Raw genomic sequence first — 20,878 nt, 5'->3', positions numbered from 1 at the left:
CTGCATTACATGCCCATCCTCACTGCAGCCCTGGCCACTGTCTCCTTTCTTCCTTTCTTTATTTCTTTTCTATTTTTCTTTCTTTCTTTCGACAGGGTCTCACTATGTTACCCAGGCTGGTCTTGAACTCCTGAACTCCCGGCCTCAAGTGATTCTCCTGCCTGGCCACTTTCTATGATCTCAGTATCTCAGGTATGATGGGGAGCAAGGTGATGTGTAGAAACCAAAGGCCACAAGTGGCAGTCATCATTCCCACTTACAGCCCAGTCCCAGAGGACACAGATCCTGTTTTTGCCCCACCCCAGCTGTGTTGGGAGGAAAATTCTGTCTGTATTTCCTCCTTCAGCTGAAACCAGAAAGCTTGCATCTGGGCCTCTTCAGTTATCACTTGGTCCTGGCGGACAGAGTTAATATCTGGAAACTGGCTTAAATAAAAGATATCAGGGAAGGGTAGGAGTCTGTTTTTCTCATTTTCTCACTTTTCCCCCACTTTACCCTTCTAAGGCTGCGTGGGTTCTCTCTCTCTTTCTCTCTCTCTCTCTGTGTCTCTGTCTGTCTCTCTCTCTCTTTCTCTCTCTCTCTCTCTCTGTGTGTGTGTGTGTGTGTGTGTGTGTGTGTGTGTGTGTGTGTGTGTGTGTGTGTGTGTGTGTGTGTGTGTGTGTGTGTGTCCCCTGAGAGACTGGGTTCTGCTACCCTCTAGTGGCCAGAGCTGAAAGGACTCTCCCACCCAATCAATCGGGACCTTCAAGCCTTTGGGAATAAACCAACAGCCTATTTGATGAATGACAAAGCTGAGAAGGCCTAGAGAGAAACAATGCCTTTGAGGGTCAGGGTCATAGTTGGGACTAGAACCCAGGTCTCCTGTCTCTCGGGCCAGTGCTCAGTCCACTTTCACTTCCCCACCCTCTGACTTTTGCTTCTCCTTCCTTGCTCATCCCTGAGGTGGTTAGCCCGAGTAAGACACCCTGAAGCCAAATGATCCCTCCCGGCCCTAGTGGAGCAGCACCTGCACCTCAAATGTCAAAATCGCAAATCAGTTCACAGCTGAGATCACAGGGGTTTATTCTGAGGACCCGACTGTCCTCCGACTTTCTGAGGTTAACAATCTTGCAGGATTTTTATTGACCTGATACAGCTCCCGTAGCCTTGGTGGCACCACCATACGGTTCCCGATAGTCACCCAGGTGTCCTGTCTCCACGGTAACTGCTGCTTTGCGACCTTCGGTTTGCAGCGGTCGCGCCGCAGCCGCTGCAGTGGTTGCTGGGCGACCACGGAGAGAAAGCCGGGACTTGAGGTGGGAACCCTGGCTGGCGTCCGGTAGGGGGAGGTTCCCGGGGAAGCCCGCGGAAGGCGAGGTGCCTGGCCCGCCATGTAGGGGCTCGTTCCAAGCCGCAGACCCCACCGCCCTCCCTCTCCCCGGGGCCCATGGCGGTGGCCGTGCCCCCGGGTCGGGCCGCAGGTTCAGGCTGGGCCTGGAGGCCAGTGGCGCGGGACGCGCTTTTGGCTAGGGCTTTCCATTCATGCACCGAACTGCGGGGACGGTTCTATCTCGTAGGTGGTCTCCTAGCAGGAAGAGCGAGAGAGCCCAGCAGCGATACGGTGGTTTTCGACCCGGCTAGGGGCCAGGCCGTACGATTGGGAGCCCGGGGCAGCCCTCCGCGCAGTCACCACGACGCGGCACCCGTGGGCGGGCGTTGGCTTTGCGTGGTGGGCGGCTGGGACGGGTCTCGCCGCTTGGCCACAGTGACCGCACTGGACACAGAGCGCGGTGTGTGGGAGGCGTGGACAGCGACCCCTGGTGACTGCCCCCCCGCCGGCCTCAGTAGTCACACCTGCACCCGCATCTCTGACCGAGAGCTGCAGGTGGCTGGCCGGGAGGGCGGTATCCACACTCAGCGACGCTATGGAAGCATCTACACATTAAGGCTGGACCCCAGCGCCCGCACCTATTGGTATGGCCACCCCCTGCCCAAAACCTTTCACTCTCATCTACACTCTGGAAAAACAAAAGCCTAAGCAGATTTCTCAGGCAATTTATCCACGTCCTCACTCTAGCACCCTCCTCCCAGGGGAACCTACCATGTTTAAGCTAGCTGAGCTCTCTACAGTATTACCCTCCCTCTTATCCCACCTACCGCACTGCCCTATGCCTCTTCTCCATCCATCCTTGGCAAGGGCGGTGGCATTTACATTTTCCAGAAAACCCACTCAGCCCTGAATTTCTGCATGTCCACAGCTACAAGCAAGAAGGCTGCCACATAGCCTCACGCTCAGGTCACTGTGCGGCCCTGCTCCAAACTCCTGGACCCCATCCAGGTCATCAGCTATTGCTCTTTGGAGGTTGCAACTTAGCTGAACCAGAAGTAGCTGGGCATTGGAGTCATGGGAAAATTAAGGTATTAGCTCCTCACACATCTTGTTTAGGATGGGAAGAGGCTAAAATTGTGATGCCCAGGTCTCTTTGGACAGTCCTTTCTTTCTCCCCAAGGAGGAACCACCTGTTGCTCCTCATTTGATGGAACAGCTTGCAAGGCTTGTGAACAGTGGGCAGGGGTCCCAGAAGGGGCCCCATGGACTACGGCATCACTCATGTTCTGTGGTCGGGCCCTTTGCTGTGCTGTTTGGTGGAGAAACTCTGACCAGAGCTAGAGACACCATCTGCAATGATCTCTACATCTATGATACCCGTGAGAGCCAGACTAATGGCTGAAGGGGGGAAAGGTGGGAAGATGGGGGAATCTGAAGATTACAGAAAGAGGATGGAGTGATGGGGTAGGGAGGAGGAAAAATTAGTTGACAGGAGTTAGAGTACACAGAATATTAAGCATTTGAAGAGGCCTACAAATCAAGTGAGAAAAACAATGGGCAAGCCCTTGTGTTGAGTTCTGTGAATGACAAAGTGCTACTGCCTCAATAACCACCCTCTGCCCGTATCCAACAGGCACATCTCCTCCTCTGTGGTTCCACTTCCCCTGTGCAGATCGCGGGATGAAACGCGTGGGCCATCGCACCTGCCTTTGGAATGATCAGCTTTACCTGGTTGGGGGTTTTGGTGAGGATGGCAGGACAGCCAGTCCACAGGTTTGCATCCTGGACTTTATCTAAATAATGCCAAGACACATCACTAAGCCTCGTTTTGTTTTGCTTTGTTGCAAACCTATAAAGCGTTATCACCAGAGCTATCTGCTTCACTTCAAATGCTTATTAAATTTCAATCTGAGACTCAAGATTTGTCTCTGAAATTTTTTGGGGGAGGGGGAAGGGCAGTAAATAAGTGGACATACCTTTATTTGCAAGGAAAGGATAAAATAAATATGGGTCCTACTCTCATGAGTCATTAACCTGATGGAAACAAAAACCACACATCATATGCTGTTCCGTGTCTCAAAACAATTTCCACCCCCAAGTAGGAGAAAACTTCAGGCTACAGCTAAGATTCTGACCAAAACATTTAATTAACAAAAAATATTACAATAGCAGAGAAAATAATAATAATAACAATAAAGAGAAATTAGAAGTGGGAGTCAGGGTAGAAAAAAATGCAAAGGCCTTGGTCCCTAGGAGACCAACACTCCAGCTGAGCTGGCCTTAGCCCCAGCCCCTTCTGAGTTTTCCTTGGCTGCTGGCTTCTCATCTTCTCCCATGAGACGAATGTTGTGCTTTTCCCGGAATTCATTTAGTTCTTTTCCCTTTGCCTGAAGCTGCTGTGTCAGTGTCTCAATGATCTTCTGTATCTAGAGGACAAGTAACAGGGATTATATAAGGAATTCAGGAATCCTTTCCCCCACCTGGAATGGACTATGGTTGGAGGAAGTGTTAACACGTTTAATCTTACCTTTAACCAAGTAGAGGAGCCCAGACATTAAAATTATTCCTTTCTTGAACACAGTGGTTTATACACTTTAATGTACTTAGAATCACCTGGGCTGCTTATTTTTTATTTTTTACAGAGACAAGTTCCTACTATGTTACCCAGGCTGGTCTCAAACTCCTGCCTCAAGCAATCCTCCTGCCTCGGTCTCCCAAAGTGCTGGGAATACAGGCATGAGCTTATTTTTATTTTTTCATTTATTATTATTTTTTTTTGAGATGCAGTCTCGCTCTGTTGTCCAGGCTGGAGTGCAGTGGTGCGCTCTCGGCTCACTGCAAGCTCCGCCTCGCGGGTTCACGCCATTCTCCTGCCTCGCCCTCCCAAGTAGCTAGGACCACAGGCGCCCACCACCATGCCCAGCCAATTTTTCATATTCTTAGTAGAGACGGGGTTTCACCATGCTAGCCAGGATGGTCTTGACCTCCTGACCTTGTGATCCGCCCGCCTTGGCCTCCCAAAGTGCTGGGATTACAGGTGTGAGCCACTGCAACCTGCCTAGCTTATTTTTAAAATGTCACTTCATGGCACTCCCAAAGGTTCTAATCCAGTGGGTCTGGGAAGCTGCATTTATAAATTAGTCCTTCAGATGATTTTGATTCATGTATCCGTGAAACACACACTATGAGAAACACTACTCTAATCCCACCCAATCCTCCCACCCCAATTCAGCCAGGTCACAGAGCCCACAGCAGTCAGCAATTCCTCTTGTCTAAGAGTTGGACTTAGCATAGCATAATGAGCATAGGCTATTTTATGCTGCCCTCTTTTTTTTTGAGACAGGGCCTCACTCTGTCACCCAGGCTGGAGTGCAGTGAGGTGATCACAGCTCACTGAAGCCTCGACATTTTAGGCTCAGGTGAGTAGTTGGGACTACAGGCACATACCACCATACCCAGCTAATTTTTTGTATTTTTTGTAGTGATGTGGTTTCACCATGTTGCCCAGGCTGGTCTCGAACTCCTGGACTCAGGGAGTCCACCTGCCTTGGCCTCCCAAAGTGCTGGGTTTACAGCCACTGTACCCGATCCTATTCAATGATTCTTGCTCACCTGCTCCTTGTTGTTCTCCAAAGCAGGCAGCACCTCTTTGACAGTTCGCTCCACCAGCACTCCTCCAACCATGCGGTAGCACTTACGAGTTTCATCTACCTCCTTCAGTGTATCGATCACTAGGCTGGGATAGGAGAACAAGGCAGGACCTGAGGATTCAGCCCCACTCTACTACAAATCCCCCTCACGGAGTAGCCCATACAGCTGTCCTACTGTTTGCCTCTCCCTGACTTTCTCACCTGTGCTCATTCAACTCCATCTCCAACTCAGCTGCTTTGGATGCCAGGCCTCGCTGTTCCTGCCGAAGGCGGTTGAAGCCAGCAATTACCTAACAAGGTGAGAGAAGAGGTGAAAGAGGGGATAGTGGAAATGGCAGAGGGTCCAGACAGCACATAGGGTGGCAGGCTTTACAAAGGTGCAGTAGTGGGCACCTACCTGGAAAAGGAGTAGAACCACAAGTTTGCGATTTCTACCTAAAATTTTTCTGGAATTCCATTCACCAAACATGGAGGGCCTACTATTTTTGAGATATTTGAGGGCCTACTGAGGGACATCACAGAATAGATTTGGCCTCTGACTTCTCGTAGCTTATAGTTTGGTGGGAAATAGGCATTTAATATAAGAATGGGGGCCAGGCGCGGTGGCTCACGCCTGTAATCCCAGCACTTTGGGAGGCCGAGGCGGGTGGATCACGAGGTCAAGAGATTGAGACCATCCTGGCCAACATGGTGAAACCCTGTCGCTACTAAAAATAGAAAAATTAGTTGGGTGTGGTGGTATGCGCCTGTAGTCCCAGCTACTTGGGAGGCTGAGGCAGGAGAATCATTTGAACCCGGGAGGCGGAGGTTGCAGTGAGCCGAGATTGCACCACTGCACTCCAGCCTGGCGACAGAGCAAGACTCCGTCTCAAAAAAAAAAAAAAGAATGGGGTTGGAAAGCTACTGGAGTACCTACAGGGGAGCCTAGACTTGCAGTGAGGGCTGTCAGGAAGGGCTTTGTAATGAGTAACTTTTGTTTGGGTCCGCTCAGTATCCCATCCACTGGGGAACTGCCCCTCCTTAACTTGGTGTGGTTCTTTTGGGGCTACTAACCACATGACCCCTGACCCAGGGGCAGTGACCTACAGAGTCTCTCTACAGGAACTGGAATTTTGCAGACAAATGGGTATAGAAGACAGCTGGAGTTAAGATTCCTATTGGTTCTGTAGAGATGACCTTCCATTCCTATTCCTAGATTCCCTAAAGCTGCCCCAGTTCTTGAACTTTGTTCAGTCTAGTTATTTAGCCTTTTTTTTCATTCTGTTCAATTCTGTGAAATACCCACTATTATTCAAAAATAGCCCTTAAAAAAAAAAAAAAAGGGCCAGGCATGGTGGCTTACGCCTGTAATCCCAGCACTTTGGGAGGCCGAGGTGGGCGGATCACCAGGTCAGGAGATCAAGATCATCCTGGCCAACATGGTGAAACCCCATCTCTACTAAAATACAAAAAAATTAGCCGGGCATGGTGGCATGTGCCTGTAGTCCCAGCTACTCAGCAGAGGCAGGGGAATTGCTTGAACCCAGGAGGCGGAGGTTGCAGTGAGCCAAGATCACGCTACCGCACTCCAGCCTGGCAACAGAGCAAGACTCCGTCTCAAAAAAAAAAAAAAAAAAAAAAAGAGAAAGTTGGTCAGAGTTGGTTTCTGTAGCCTATAAACCCTAACTGATACAGAACTGATACAGGCTTCCTGAGGGATAATGTAATGGTCTTAAATGAAACCTGAAAAATCAGAGTGTGGGGGGAAAAAAATGAAAAATATGAGGCTCAGAGACAAAAGCCAGGTTTCAGGTTCTGCCTCTGCTACTTTATTGGCTCTATGGCCTGGGACAGACATTTAACCCTGTGGTTCTTAACCATGGCTATATGTTAGAATCACCTGAATCATTTTAAAAACATGAATACTGGAGCCTCAGAACAACTACACAACCACTGGGGGTAGGGCCCAGGCCTCAGTATTTTTAAAAAGATCTCCCACATAATTCTAACGTGTAGTGTGAACTGAGAACCACTGGATTAACCCCTTTAAGCCTTAGTTTTCTTACCTGCAAAATGCAGATAATGATTCCTACTGCATAAGGTTGTTGTATCATGTGAACCAATGAGTGTGAAACATCTTTGTGAACAGTGAAGTACATTAATACTATCATGGACTTCTCTCCAAGTCCAGAATTGTCCCTTTAGACTCTCTCCTGGTCATCTGACAACAGTGGACTCAATCCATTCAAACCATTACCAAATACGAGTGTATTTGCAAATATCATCTCCAGTCACACAGCCAGAAATTTTGCCCTAATAAAGATGATTAACCACTTCATCTTTACTAGGGCCCCATCTCTTTTTTTCCTTTTTTTTTTTTTTTTTTAATAAAGGTCGCACTCTGTCACCCAGGCTGGAGTGCAGTGGCACAATCACAGCTCACTGCAGCCTCAATCTCCCTGGGCTCTGGTGATCTTCTTGCCTCAGCCTCCCAAACAGCTGGGACTACAGGTGCACACCACCTGATATTTTTGTAGAGACAGGATCTTACTATGTTGCTCAGGCTGGTCTCAAACTCCTGGGCTCAAGTGCTCTGCCTGCCTCAGCCTCCCAAAGTGCTGGGATTACAGGCATGAGCCAACATGCCTGGCCTGGCCCCTTAGCTCTAGTGTGCCCTCTGCAAGGATCACATACAGCAAATATTATCCAAATGGCCGACCTGCACCACCCTTATATCCCTTCTACTGCTAATAAACCAAGGAATAATACTTCACCAAAAACTTGTCATTCCAGCAACCTCCTCCTTTCTCCCATCTATCACCCCTTCATCTCAATCTACTTTAGCCACTCATTTCAACAAATGCCTTGGAAATCTAACTTATCTACAAGCTGTTTTTCCTTAACCTTCATTGCCTATCTCAAAACCATCCCATTTATATTAGCTTTTTCTCCACTGTTAATATTCTAGATCAAAATAATTCCATCTAAAAAAAAATTATGACTAAAGCAGAGTCTAGATGTTCCCTTAGCACCCAAATGATCCACTTTTCTGGATGTATGTTGTTAAATACATCAAAGAAATCAGCTTAAGTGTCTAAAATTTCTGATGCCCCAACTTTTAACTCCTGGGCTCAAGTGATCCTTCTGCCTCAGCCTCCCAAGTAGCTGGGACTACAGACATGTGCCACCACAGCAATTATTTTTATTTATTTTTATTTTTTGTAGAGACAGGGTCTCACCATGTTGCTCAGGCTGATCTTGAACTCCTGGCCTCAAGCAATCCTCCCACCTTGGCCTCCCAAAGAGCTGGGATTACAGGCAGGAGCTACCATGCCCAGCAGAATTTATTTTCCTTAGTAATTAATAGGAGTCTACTTTTCTTTTCTTTTCTTTTTTTTTGAGAGGAGTCTTGCTCTGTTGCCCAGGCTGGAGTGCAATGGCATGATCTCAGCTCATTGCAACCTCTGCCTCCCGGGTTCAAGCGATTCTCCTGCCTCAACCTCCCAAGTAGCTGGGACTACATGTGCACACCACCACACCAAACTAATTTTTGTAATTTTAGTAGAGATGGGGGTTCCACCATATTGGTCAGGCTGGTCTTGAACTCCTGACCTCCAGGTGATCCACCCACCTCAGCCTCCCAAAGTGCTGGGATTACAGGCGTGAGCCACTGCACCAGCCTGAGATTTTTTTTTAATTCCAACTTTTCTTCAACATTCTTGCTAATAACTAATTTCCTCTTGTTCCATTTTATGAACTTTTAATCAAATACCAAACTAAAATCTACTTAAACATGTTGAGTTATCCACAGTTATTATGGAAAATTTCAGCCATAAGTGCACTTAAAGGAAATGAAATCTCTTAGCAGCTGATATAGTTTAGGTGTCCCCTCTAAGTTTCATATTGAAATATAATCCCCAACCTTGGAGGTGGGGCCTGGTGGGAGGTGTTTGGATCATGGGGGTAGATCTCTCATGAATGACTTGGTTGCCATCCCCTTGATGATAAGTGAGTTATTGGTCTGAGTTCACACAAGATCTGGTTCTTTAAAAGTATGACACCTACCCCTCTTTATTCCTCCTGCTCCCACCATGCATAAGACACCTGTCCCCCCTTTGCCTTTCATCATGATTGGAAGCTTCCTGAGGCCACCCCAGAAGCACATGCCATGCTTCCTGTACAGCCTACAGAACCATGAGCCAATTAAACCACTTTTCTTATAAATTACCCAGTCTCAGGTAATTATAGCAACACAAGAACAGCCTAATACAGCAGCTAACTGCAACTTAACTGTAGACTATATGAAAATAAGCCAATATTAAGCCATTTCTGGGGTCTGCCAGGTAATGAAAACAGAGAAGCTATCCTCTATTCCCACATTTTTCCTTTTAAAACAAAACTTTTCTAATAGTCTTCTCCCCTATGGCTAGGACCTAATTATCCTTCTCTTTCCTTATTCCTTATTCTCTTTAAGTTGTCTGCTGTAAGCACAGATTGACACGTCAGTGTTGCATCTCTCAATCCTATTAAATCATCATCTATGTACAAACAATTTTTTTCTTTTCTTCTTGAGACAGGGTCTTACTTGAACTCCTGATTCATCTGTTGCCCAGATGGAGTACAGTGGTGCAATCATGGCTCATTGCAGCCTTGAACTCCTGGGCTCAAGTGATCCTCCTGCCTCCACTTCTAGAGTAGTTGGGGACTATAGGCACCCATCACCACTCCTGGCTAGTTTTTTTAACTTTTTGTAGTGATGGGGTCTCACTCTGTTCCCTAGGCTGGAGTGCAGTGACACAATCATGGCTCAATGCAGCCTTGAATTCCTGAGCTGAATGAAGCGATCCTCCCACCTCAGCCTCTTGAATGATGGGACCATTGGCATGTGCCACTATGCCCGGCTAATTTTTGTATTTTTTTGTAGAGACAGGGTTTTGCCATATTGCCCAGGCTGGTCTCGAACTCCTGGGCTCAAGTGATCCTCCCATCCTAGCCTCCCAAAGTGCTGGGATTACAGGCATGAGCCACCAGGCCCATACCCTATTGATATATTTTTAAAAACTGCTTAACTAGGGCCAGGCATGATGGCTCAAGCCTGTAATCCCAGCACTTTGGGAGGCTGAGGTAGGTGGATCATGAGGTCAGGAGATCCAGACCATCCTGGCTAATATGGTGAAACCTGGTCTTTACTAATAATACAAAAAATTGGCCGGGTGTGGTGGCACATGCCTGTAGTCCCAGCTACTTGGGAGGCTGAGGCAGGAGAATTGCTTGAACCCAGGAGGCGGAGGTTGCAGTGAGCCGAGATCATGCCACTGCACTCCATCCTGGGTGACAGAGCGAGACTCTGTCTCAAAAAAAAAAAAAAAAAAAAAAAAAGCTTAACTAATCCTCTGCTGTTAGAACATTTAGGTTGTTTCCAATTTTTCTGTAATAAATAGTACCAATATAAAATCTCTTTGGACAGGCCTGGCACGGTGGCTTATGCCTGTAATTCCAGCAGTTTGGTAGGCCAAGGCGGGCAGATCACTTGACGTCAGGAGTTCACAACCAGCCTGGCCAACATGGTGAAACCCCATCTCTACTAAAAATACAAAAATTAGCCGGGCGTGGTGGTGCACACCTGTAGTCCCAGCAACTCGGGAGGCTGAGGCAGGAGAATCGCTTGAACCCGGGAGGTGAAGGTAGCAGTGAGCCTAAGATCATGCCACTGCACTCCAATCTGGGTTACAGAGTGAGATTCTGTCTCAAAAAAACAAAACAAAGGCCAGGCGTGCTGGCTCAAGCCTGTAATCCCAGTACTTTGGGAGGCCAAAGCGGGTGGATCACCTGAGGTCAGGAGTTCGAGACCAGCCTGGCCAACATGGTGAAACCCCATCTCTACTAAAAATACAAAAAATTAGCTGGACGTGGTGGCGTGTGCCTGTAGTCCCAGCTACTTGGGAGGCTGAGGCAGAAGAATCGCTTGAACCCAGGAGGCAGACGTTGCAGTGAGCTGAGATCACACCACTGCACTCCAGCCGAGGCAACAGAGCGAGACTCTGTCTCAACAAAAAACAAAAATTAAAATTAAAAAAAAAAAAAAAAGGCTGGGTGCGGTGGCTCACCCCTATAATCCCACCACTTTGGGAGGCCAAGGCCAGCAGATCATTTGAGGTCAGGAGTTCAAGACCAGCGTGGCCGACATGGTGCAACCCTGTCTCTACTAAAAATAATACCAAAAAAATTAGCTGGGTATGGTGGTACATGCCTGTAATCCCAGCTACTCAGAAGGCTGAGGCAGGAGAATCGCTTGAACCCAGGAGACGGAGGTTGCAGTGAGCCAAGATCGCGCCATTGCACTCCAGCCTGGGCACAAGACCGAAACTCCGTCTCAAAAAAAAAAAAAAAAGGAGAATCACTTGAACCCAGGACATAGAGGTTGCAGTGAGCTGAGACTGCGCCACTGCACTCCAGCCTGGGCAATAGAGTGAGACTCCACCTAAAAAAAAAAAAAAAACCTCTTTGGTCTTTGGACAAATAATGCACAATTTACAGCCACTTTTCTTGAATTTCTTGAATCGTATTCAAAAGTAAGATCAATGAGTCAAAAAGGCATTAGCATTATTATAGCTTCCATTGCATGTCGCTAGAAAGCTCTCCAAGATGACCAGATTAATTTATACTGCTACCAGCAATATCATGATTATATCTCTTTCCCCACAGCCCTAATGGTAGCTTTTATTATTTTTGTTACTTTAATAAATTTTAGAGTTGGAATGTAACTCCAGAAACCCTGGAATCATCCTTGATTCACTATCCACATCAAATTAATTACATCTGTACTACTTATTATACCCTCCTGATTTCTATACTGCCTCCTGATTTGCCCCCTTTAATCTACTCCCCACACTGCAGCATAAGTGACCAAAAATATAAATCTAACCAATTATTCCTATGCCTAAAACCTTCTCGATGCTCACAGGATAAAATCTGAACTCCTCAAAAAGTCCTATAAAGACTGGGTTCCAGCTTACCTCTCCCAATCAGTCGTTCCCTCCACATCTTAACTCAGCACTCAGTGTCCTAAGTCACTGGTAGTTTCCCTTAACAGCTGTCTTCAGGCATCTGCATAGAATCTTCACCCTACCTTTGGTATACTTTCCCAAACCTCTCTCATTCAGTTTTTCTCTGCTTAAGTCTAATTCTTTCTTCAGGTTTCAACTTAGATTCTTCTGGGAAGCAGAAGAATCTGGCCATCTTCCACTCCCATATGTTAACCCTTCATATGTGCTCACATAAAAATGCATATTAGTTACTTAAATAATTTGACAAAATCTTTTCTATTTATATTGTGTTATTTTCCACCATGCAGACTGCCTTCTATTCTTTATCTTCTTTTAAAATGTTAAATATGCAAATGCAACCTATTTTAAAATATCTATTTCTTTCATAGTCCTACTATAATCTGCCTTCCACAGTCTCAAGAGTAAAGGAACACCTACTATATGCCACGCACTGTGCTAGACTATCTCATTTAATTCTAAAAAACAAAAAAGACTGTAAGACCTGTACCTTCAATTTGTAAATGAGGAGACCAAGGCTGGTGGAGTGTTGTGTGGTGGTCAAAATAACATAGTGTGGGTCCAGGCACGGTGGCTCATGCCTGTAATCCCAACACTTTGGGAGGCAGAGGCGGGCTGACCACTTCAGGCCAGGAGTTCCAGACCAGACTGGCCAACATGGTGAAACCCTGTCCCTAATAAAAATACAAAAGTTAGCTGGGCGTGGTGGGGGGGTGCCTGTAATCCCAGTTACTCGGGAGGCTGAGGCAGGAGAATCGCTTGAACCTGGGAGGCGGAAGTTGCAGTGAACCCAGATTGTGCCATTACACTCCAGCCTGGGTGACAGAGCAAGACTGTCTCACAAACACAAAACAAAATAGTGTGGGATGGGCGCAGTAGCTCACGCCCGTAATCCCATTACCTTGGGAGGCTGAGGCAGGCAGATCACTTGAGCTCAGGAGTTCGAGACCAGCCTGGCCAACATGGTGAAACCCCATCTCTACTAAAAATACAAAAAATTAGTCGGGTAGGGTGGCTTATGCCTGTAGTCCCAGCTACTCGGGAGGCTGAGGCAAAAGAATTGCTTGAACCTGGGAGGTGGGGGTTGCAATGAGCCAACACCACACCACTACACTCCAGCCTGGGTGACAAAGCAAGGCTCGTCTCGAAAAATGAAAAATAAAATAACCTAGTGAACTGCAGAAATCATACCTGTACCCAGGTTTGTCTAACTCTAAAAATCTATCTCTGTTAATATATTATTCCTGGCTTGTCAAATATTAATTTCTTATAAAAGTAAATTTATATTCCTGTTTTCTTTTTTGTTTACCATATAGTTTTAATAATTTTAGGAAAAAATCTATAATCATTACCTTTCTCTCCAAAATGTCCTAGGGTCTTCTTACATGACATTTACTCTTACTGGTTTCAATAGAAGAATAGAAGAGGTAGAGAATTATGATCGGATGAACCTGGAAAAACATGATCTGGGATACTGCTCCACTAATTACTTTCTTTTCAGTTCAGTGCCCCCTTTTCTGAAGAACATACTCAACTCTCTGTCAAAGAAAACTTCTTTGACCTTATTCTCCATCAAATAATAGTACTCATCCCTTCTCTTCATGAAATTTTTATTTATTTTTTTTTTTTTTGTAGAGACATTTTTTTTTTTTTTGAGACGGAGTCTCACTCTGTCACCCAGGCTGGAGTGCAGTGGCATGATATCGGCTCACTGCAACCTGCACCTCCCAGGTTCAAGCAATTCTCCTGCCTCAGCCTCCCAGGTAGCTGGGACTACAGGTGCCCGCCAACACGCCCGGCTAATTTTTTTGTATTTTTTAGTAGAGACGGGGTTTCACCATGTTAGCCAGGATGGTCTCGATCTCCTGACCTTGTGATCCGCCCGCCTCAGCCTCCCAAAGTGCTGAGATTACAGGTGTTAGCCACTGCGCCCAGCCTGAGATGGGGGTCTTACTATGTTGCCCAGGCTGGTTTCAAACTCGTGGCTTCAAGAGATCCTCCTGCCTCAGCCTCCCCAAGTACTGGGATCCAAGTAGCAACATAGTAAAGTGGAAAGAACCCAAACTTCTTATTCTGACCTGGGTTGAAATCCCAGTTTTGCCATTTACTTGCTATATGACTGAGTCACTTAACTTTCCTTGTTTCCTCATTTATGAAATGGACTTAATATAATATACCACAGGGCAGGGTTTCTCAACATTGTCACTACTGACATGTTAGGCCAAATCATTCTTTGCTAGGAGGGCTGTCTCAGGCATTAGAGGATGTTTAACAAATCCCTGGACTATACCCACTAAAAGCCAGTAACAACCCCTTTTACTTGTGACAACCAAAAATGTCTCCAGACACTGCCAGATGTCTCCTGGGAAAAGATAATGCCAGTTGAGAATCACTGCTATAGGGTAACAATGAGAACTAACTGAGATAATAGGTCAAGTGCCCGATACAATGTAGATCTTCGACTCCCCTTTGGTTTCCAGGTCCCTTCAGTTCTCCTTCCTATCTCAAGCCTCCTTCTTTCTCCTTTCTGAAAGTTCTTCCTCTTTCACTCCCACAATGGCCACAGGATCTAAGATTCTATTCATAGCACTTCTTCATTACCTATATTATTTTTGAAACTATATTTTATTGATTCATAATCATTCATATTTTCATGGTATATGTGATAATTTGATACATTCATATAATCAAATCAGGGTAACCTATACTATTTCAAGTGGCATTCTTAGCTACTTCTATAGTTCCAGCAATTGCCTTTATTCTACTTGCCTGCAAAACCAGGCCTTTTCAGAAATTCTAGTCCCACATTTACAAGTTAGAGGAAAGAGCTTTTTTGTGCCTGACAGAAATGGCTTAACGTCAGACCATGACAAGTTACTTCTTTTCTGAATGTTTCTTCACCAATAAAATACAGATTAATACCTGCCTCACAGAATGTATAAGGATTAATTACTTCTTTTCTGATGTTTCTTCACCAATAAAATACAGGTAATACCTGCCTCACAGAATGTTGTAAGGATTAAGTAATTACATCAAGAACTTAGGACAATATCTATCATATAACAAGTTTTCAATAAATAGCTGCTATTATTACAGATCATCTCCACCTAAATGTCCCATGGATATCTTAAACTCATGTTGTTCAAAGCTGAAGTGATCTTATCTCTTCTATTTCTGCTACTGACATCACTCTAGCCCTCCTGGTAGGAAACCTTAGTTTCATCTTTTGTTTTGTTTTTAAAGATGGGGTCTCCCTATGCTGCTCAGACTGGTGAAAAGTGGTTATTCACAGGCACAATTACAGCACACTATAGCTTCAAACTCCCAGACTCAAGTGATCCTCCTGTCTCAGCTTCCTGAGTAGCTGGGACTACAGGCACTTGCCACCATACCCAGGTTCATCTTTGAACATACCATAATCCCATGAACTGCCAAATGTACTGCACTTAGTATAGCAATTTCTCTCAGGCTCACTGACATAACCCTAGTTCAGATGTTCATTACCTTCTTGTCTGAATTACTACAATAGTCTTCTAAATGATCCTATTTTTAGACTCCCCAAACCTACACTACACACTGCTAATTTAATCTTCCTAACACTTAGATGACATAGAAAAATGTTCAACATATACTATTAGGCTTAAAAAAACAGATTACAAACCAGTACATACTGTAGTATAATCCTAATTTTATAAAATATGTAAAAAAAAAAAAAAAAAGGCTCCCCCTTCCATCCACACATATATACACAAAAAGACAAAGGAGGGGGGAAAAATCTCTCAAAGGATATACTCCAAAATGGCAAGAAAAGTTATCTCTGGATAGTTGGATTATGGGCAATTTATTTCCTGGTTTGAACTTTTTCCTTTGTTTTCTACAGTTCTGACAATAAATGTATTATTTTATATAAGAGTTAAATATTTAATAATATAACATATATCCTTCTGTGACTTCCTCACTGCTTATGTTAAAAAGTTATAAATTCTTTGCCATGCACTCAAAGACCTCTATGGCCTTATTCAACTACTCTCCTCTTATCATATTCCCTACTTTCTATTCCCACTGCTACCTGTTCAAATCCATCCACTCCTTCAGGGTTCTGCTCAAATATCTCTAATATAATCATGGCATAAGTGGAAAAAATAGGTCTGCCTGATTCTTAAGTCCCTTATTTAAAAATCCTGCTCTTCCAGTTACTGACCTTGGGCAAGTTAACTAAAGCCTCTGAAATTAAGATGTCCTCACCTATAAATGGAGGACAATACAACCTGCTTCAAATGGCAGTAATTAAATAACAGAAGGTAGGCCTGAGCGGTGGCTCAGCTCATGCCTGTAATCCTAGCACTTTGGGAGGCCAAGGCAGGTGGACTGCTTGAGCCCAGGAGTTCAAGACCAGCCTGGGCAACATGGCAAAACTCCATCTCTACAAGAAATACAAAAATTAGCTGGGCAGGGTGGCACACGCATGTAGTCGCAGTAACTTGGGAGGCTGAGGTAGAAGGATCACCTGAGCCTTGGGAGGTTGAGGCTGCAGTGAGCCGTGATCACACCACTGCACTCCAGCCTGGGCAACAGAATGAGACCCTGTCTCAATCAGTAACAGAAGGTAAAACAAGTGTCTAACACAATGTGTTATTTGCTTCCATCTTGTTTGTAAGGGACATATGTGGCTCAAATTTGCAGCAGTGATAAATCTTGTAATGTTTTACCCAGTGTTCTCTCCAGAATAAACAAAGGCAAGAGAATGTTAATCAAGGAACAGCCTCAAAACTCAATTATCACACTTCCTCAGTTTCCTGAGGGAAGTTTGAGGGCTTCTCTTTAGCTCCCCTAAAACAGTGGTTCCACTCTTGTTCTACTTCTTTTTTCACTTTCTGTACAAACTATGGAAAGCGATCATTTTTATCCATAACCATGGCTTTATCATCCATAAACTCAATTCTCAAATCTGTATCTCCAACTCATTTCTTACTGTATCTCAAGATTTAAAAATCAAAGTGTCTACTGAATGTTTAACCTGGGTGTCCCACAAGAAACCTAAACTCAAAATTCTAAAATAAACTTATATTTCCCCTAAAATTGTCTGTGTCTTCCTACATTCCCTATGGCACCATTATCCACCGAAGACAGAAACCTGAGAGACATCTTATATTCCTCTTTTACCCCCTTTTCTCCATATTCAAGTTCTGTAATCCACCTCAAACATTAAGTCCCACCTGCATCCCAAACATGCCAGGCAGTTTCATGCCTTAGTGTTTTGGAACACATTATTCCCTCTACCTAGAAAATCTTCCACTTCCTTCTTTGCTTGACTAACTTCTCTCATCCTTTAGAATTGAGCTGAAGGATTTTTCTCCTCTAGAAAACAAAAGCTAACTAGCATTTACTAAACACACACTATATTCTCATCACTGTGCAAAACACTTTGCATGCATTGTCTTGCCTAATACTCTAAATTCAGTGATGAGGTAGGTACTGTTATGTTTCTACAGATGGGGGAGGCCAAGATGTAACTCATGGGAGGTCATATATAAATAGTAAATAGTAGAAATGAAATTCAAACTTAGGTCTGACCCTAGTGCGTAAGAATGCTCTTAGCCAGCCTACTATACCACAGCTTCCTTTTTCCAGCCCCTACCCCCACAATCCTACAACCTCGTGATTAGTTAGGGGTCTCTCCTCTGCTGCCATAATGAAGGGATTGTGCAGCACACTATAAATCTTTATTGTTTGGTTTGTTTTTTCTCAAATGAGTCTGTGAGTAAAGCAATTTGAAGACAAAGTCTGTTTCATTTACAATAGTCTCTCATTATCCAGAGTTATCCAATGTCTGAAAATAAATGGAAAATTCCAGAAATAAACAATTCATACTTTTTGTGTGTTTGTTTTTTGAGACAAGAGTCTCGCTCTGTTGCCCAGGCTGGAGTGCAATGGCACAATCTTGGCTCACTGCAACCTCTGCCTCCTGGATTCAAGCGATTCTCCCTGCCTCAGCCTCTTGGGTAGCTAGGATTACAGATGCCCGCCACCACACATGGCTAATTTTTTTATTTTTAGTAGCGATGGCGTTTCGCCATGTTGGCCAAGCTGGTCTCGAACTCCTGACCTCAGATGATCCACCCACCTCAGTATCCCAAAGTGCTGGGATTACAGGCGTGAGCCACGGCACCTGGCCAACAATTCATCAGTTTTAAGTTGCACACTGTTGTGAATAACGTAATGAAATCTCGAGCCATCCTGCTCAGGATGTGAATCATCCTTTTGCCCAGCCTATCCATGCTGTATATGCTACCTGCCCTTTAGTCATCAACATCTCCTGCTCAACATTGTCATGGCTCAATGATCTGAGATCACCTAAAGCAGATGATTCTCTTTCTGACTTATCATCAATAGTGGCCTAAGGCTATATCACAATGCTGTCATTCACCTTACCTCATCAGGAAGGCAGTTTATCATCTCACATCATCACAAGAAGGGTGAGTACAGTACAATAAGATATTTTGAAAAAGAGAGACCACATTCATGTAACCTTTATTATATTGTCATAACTGTTCTATTAGTTATTGCATCTATTATATAAATTAGACTTTATCACAGGTATGAGAAAAAACATAGAGTTCAATACTATCCCAGGTTTCAGGCATCTACTGGGGTCTTGGAATATGTCCCCCTCAGATAAGGGGGAGCTACTGTATCTGTATCGCTGTACCCAGCAGAGTGCTTGGCCCATGGTAGCCTTAAAAATTATTAGGGGGAGCCAGGCAAGGTGGCTCACACCTGCAATCCCAACACTTTGGGAGACCAAGGCAGGTGGATCACCTGAGGCCAGGAGTTCAAGACCAGCCAGAGCAACAAAGTGAGACTCCCATCTCTACCAAAAAAAAATTTTTTAATTAGCCATTCAAAATGGCTTATGCCTATAGTCCCAGCTACTCAGGAGGCTGAGTCAGGAGGATGGCTTGATCACCCAGGGATTTCAAGGCTGCATCAGGCTATCATCACGCCACTGCACTCAGCCTGAGCAACGAAGTGAAACTCTGTCTCTAAAAAAAAAAGTATTGTGGCTCATGCCTGTAATCCCACCAGTCTGGGAGGCCAAGGCAGGCGGATCACTTGAGGTCAGGAGTTCGAGACCAGCCTGGCCAACATGGTGAAACCCCGTCTCTACCAAAAAGACAACAATTAGCCAGGTGTGGTGGTGCACCTGTAATCCCAGCTACTCGGGAGGCTGAGGCACCAGAATCGCTTGAACCTGGGAGGCAGAGGTTGCAGTGAGCCGAGATCACGCCACTGCACTCCAGCCTCGGCAACAGAAACTCCGTCTCAACAACAACAAAAAAGTATTAAAAAGTATTAGGTTCCTTTTCCATTCCCCAACCCCAAGTCAGAAACCATATTCCATAGCACTTTATACTTCTCTTAGGACACTTATCTTCTGCCTCATATAAGCATTTTGCTTCTCTTATTTACCCCACTAGACTATGCTCTTCGAGACCAGCATGGGCAACATGGTGAAATCCTGCCTCTACAAAAATTAACTGGGCGTGGTGGTGCGGGCATGTAATCCCAGCTACTCGGGAGGCTAAGGCAGAAATGCTTGAACCCGGGAGGTGGAGGCTGTGGTGAGCCCACATCCCGCAACTGTACTCCAGCCTGGATGACAGAGTGAGACTCTGTCTCAAAAAACAATAAAAATAAAAATCTTTATGCTGATACATCTGCTTGTATTAATTGTTCAACAAAAACTGAACCTATAATTAAGACAGCTGTAGGCCGGGCGCGGCGGCTCACGCCTGTAATCCCAGTACTTTGGGAGGCCGAGGCATGCGGATCACTAGGTCAGGAGTTGGAGACCAGCCTGGCCAATATGATGAAACCCCGTCTCTACTAAAAATACAAAAATTAGCCGGGTGTGGTGGCGGGCGCCTGTAGTCCCAGCTACGCGGGAGGCTGAGGCAGAAGAATAGCTTGAATGAACCAGGAGGCGGATTGCAGTAAGGCGAGATCGCGCCACTGCATGCACTCCAGCCTGGGCGACAGAGCGAGACTCCGTCTCAAAAAGTAATAATAACAATAAAATAGCTGTTAACTGTTTTCATTTCTATTGTGTAGCTTTCCTCCCACTCCTATTTTTCCACTTAGCAAAACACGGTTCCCAAGCCACAAAGGGTTTTCTAACTAACTTAGCAAACGCTTCCTGATGCTAGGCACTGGGGAAAATGCAAACTCGGATCAGAAAGGGGTTTCTGGTCTCTAAAGAAATTCGATCTAGTAATGAACTCCCGAATGAAAATAGTATATAGAACACTAGGCTGTTCGAGTATGAGAGTCACGTGGCTCTGCAGCGTGACGGCGATTGTCAACGTGGGTTCAGGATCACGTAACAGACTACACAGCCAGCCCGTTAACTAATTCTCTAGGGTTAGTTTCGAGCTGTCTTGCCCAGCCATAACCTGTTTGGAGGGGCTGAGGAGAGAGAGAGAAAGCAGCAAACCATCTCCCCTCAGACCTGTGCATCTTCCCAGACCCTGCATGTCAGGGCTTTCCCCTTGCTCAGGCTCACCCACCACCCCACGGAGGCGTGGCTCTCACCTACCCACCCGTCTACCTCTCCGAAGGGGCTCGGCTAGCTTTTCCGGGGACCCTTCCCTCTCTAGCTGCCACGCACATGTGGTACTGGAGTAAAGGCCTGCACAAGCCACAGGCTCCCCCTTCTCGCTAGTATTCCAGACCCAGGTGGGTGCCCTCCTTCGCGTTAGCCACTCCTCACCTGCTCTGCGGACACCGCCCCCTTCCCCGCGCCGCTCCCGCTGCTCTTGCCGGCGCGACCGCTGTTCTCCGCCATCTTCGCCTCCTGCTGGGTTTCCGGCCGGCGC

The 20,878-nt window shown here is 45.6% G+C and overlaps 2 protein-coding genes across 4 annotated transcripts; one reads left to right on the top strand and one right to left on the bottom strand.

The window, feature by feature from the left end:
• The first annotated feature begins 1,251 nt into the window (after positions 1 to 1,251).
• Positions 1,252 to 3,228, top strand: KLHDC9 (kelch domain containing 9). 3 transcript variants are annotated; one of them, XM_054435418.1, is made up of 5 exons: positions 1,292 to 1,372; positions 1,557 to 1,953; positions 2,238 to 2,397; positions 2,490 to 2,688; positions 2,943 to 3,228. In XM_054435418.1, the coding sequence occupies exons 4-5, from the start codon at positions 2,517 to 2,519 to the stop codon at positions 3,104 to 3,106; spliced, it is 336 nt and encodes a 111-aa protein (XP_054291393.1). In that variant the 5' UTR covers positions 1,292 to 1,372; positions 1,557 to 1,953; positions 2,238 to 2,397; positions 2,490 to 2,516; the 3' UTR covers positions 3,107 to 3,228. The 3 variants fall into 3 exon arrangements, with proteins under 3 accessions (XP_054291375.1, XP_054291393.1, XP_054291384.1); XM_054435400.1 differs by having other exon boundaries at positions 1,252 to 1,953; XM_054435409.1 differs by lacking the exon at positions 2,943 to 3,228 and having other exon boundaries at positions 1,304 to 1,953; positions 2,471 to 2,683.
• Positions 3,229 to 3,432: 204 nt separating this feature from the next.
• PFDN2 (prefoldin subunit 2) lies at positions 3,433 to 20,878 on the bottom strand. The gene is made up of 4 exons (XM_054435385.2): positions 20,773 to 20,878; positions 5,161 to 5,249; positions 4,922 to 5,045; positions 3,433 to 3,735 (listed from the first exon to the last, which is right to left on the bottom strand). Exons 1-4 carry the CDS (start codon positions 20,845 to 20,847, stop codon positions 3,559 to 3,561), a joined length of 465 nt encoding a protein of 154 aa, XP_054291360.1. The 5' UTR covers positions 20,848 to 20,878; the 3' UTR covers positions 3,433 to 3,558.

Source organism: Pongo pygmaeus, chromosome 1, assembly GCF_028885625.2.
Source record: "Pongo pygmaeus isolate AG05252 chromosome 1, NHGRI_mPonPyg2-v2.0_pri, whole genome shotgun sequence".
Lineage (NCBI taxonomy): Eukaryota > Metazoa > Chordata > Mammalia > Primates > Hominidae > Pongo > Pongo pygmaeus.
Note: the sequence above shows the minus strand (reverse complement) of the source record. Positions and strands in the feature narration are given on the sequence as shown.

Excerpts from the sequence above, each read along its gene's own strand:
- KLHDC9 (XM_054435400.1), top strand. The coding sequence starts at position 1,427 with ATGGCGGTGGCCGTGCCCCCGGGTCGGGCCGCAGGTTCAGGCTGGGCC. Across the intron at positions 1,954-2,237 it reads CCCAGCGCCCGCACCTATTG|CTACAAGCAAGAAGGCTGCC; the intron begins GTATGGCCACCC and ends GCATGTCCACAG. Across the intron at positions 2,398-2,489 it reads GGAGTCATGGGAAAATTAAG|GAGGAACCACCTGTTGCTCC; the intron begins GTATTAGCTCCT and ends TTTCTCCCCAAG.
- PFDN2 (XM_054435385.2), bottom strand. The coding sequence starts at position 20,847 with ATGGCGGAGAACAGCGGTCGCGCCGGCAAGAGCAGCGGGAGCGGCGCG. Across the intron at positions 5,046-5,160 it reads ATGGAGTTGAATGAGCACAG|CCTAGTGATCGATACACTGA; the intron begins GTGAGAAAGTCA and ends CTCCTATCCCAG. Across the intron at positions 3,736-4,921 it reads TGGAGAACAACAAGGAGCAG|ATACAGAAGATCATTGAGAC; the intron begins GTGAGCAAGAAT and ends CTTGTCCTCTAG.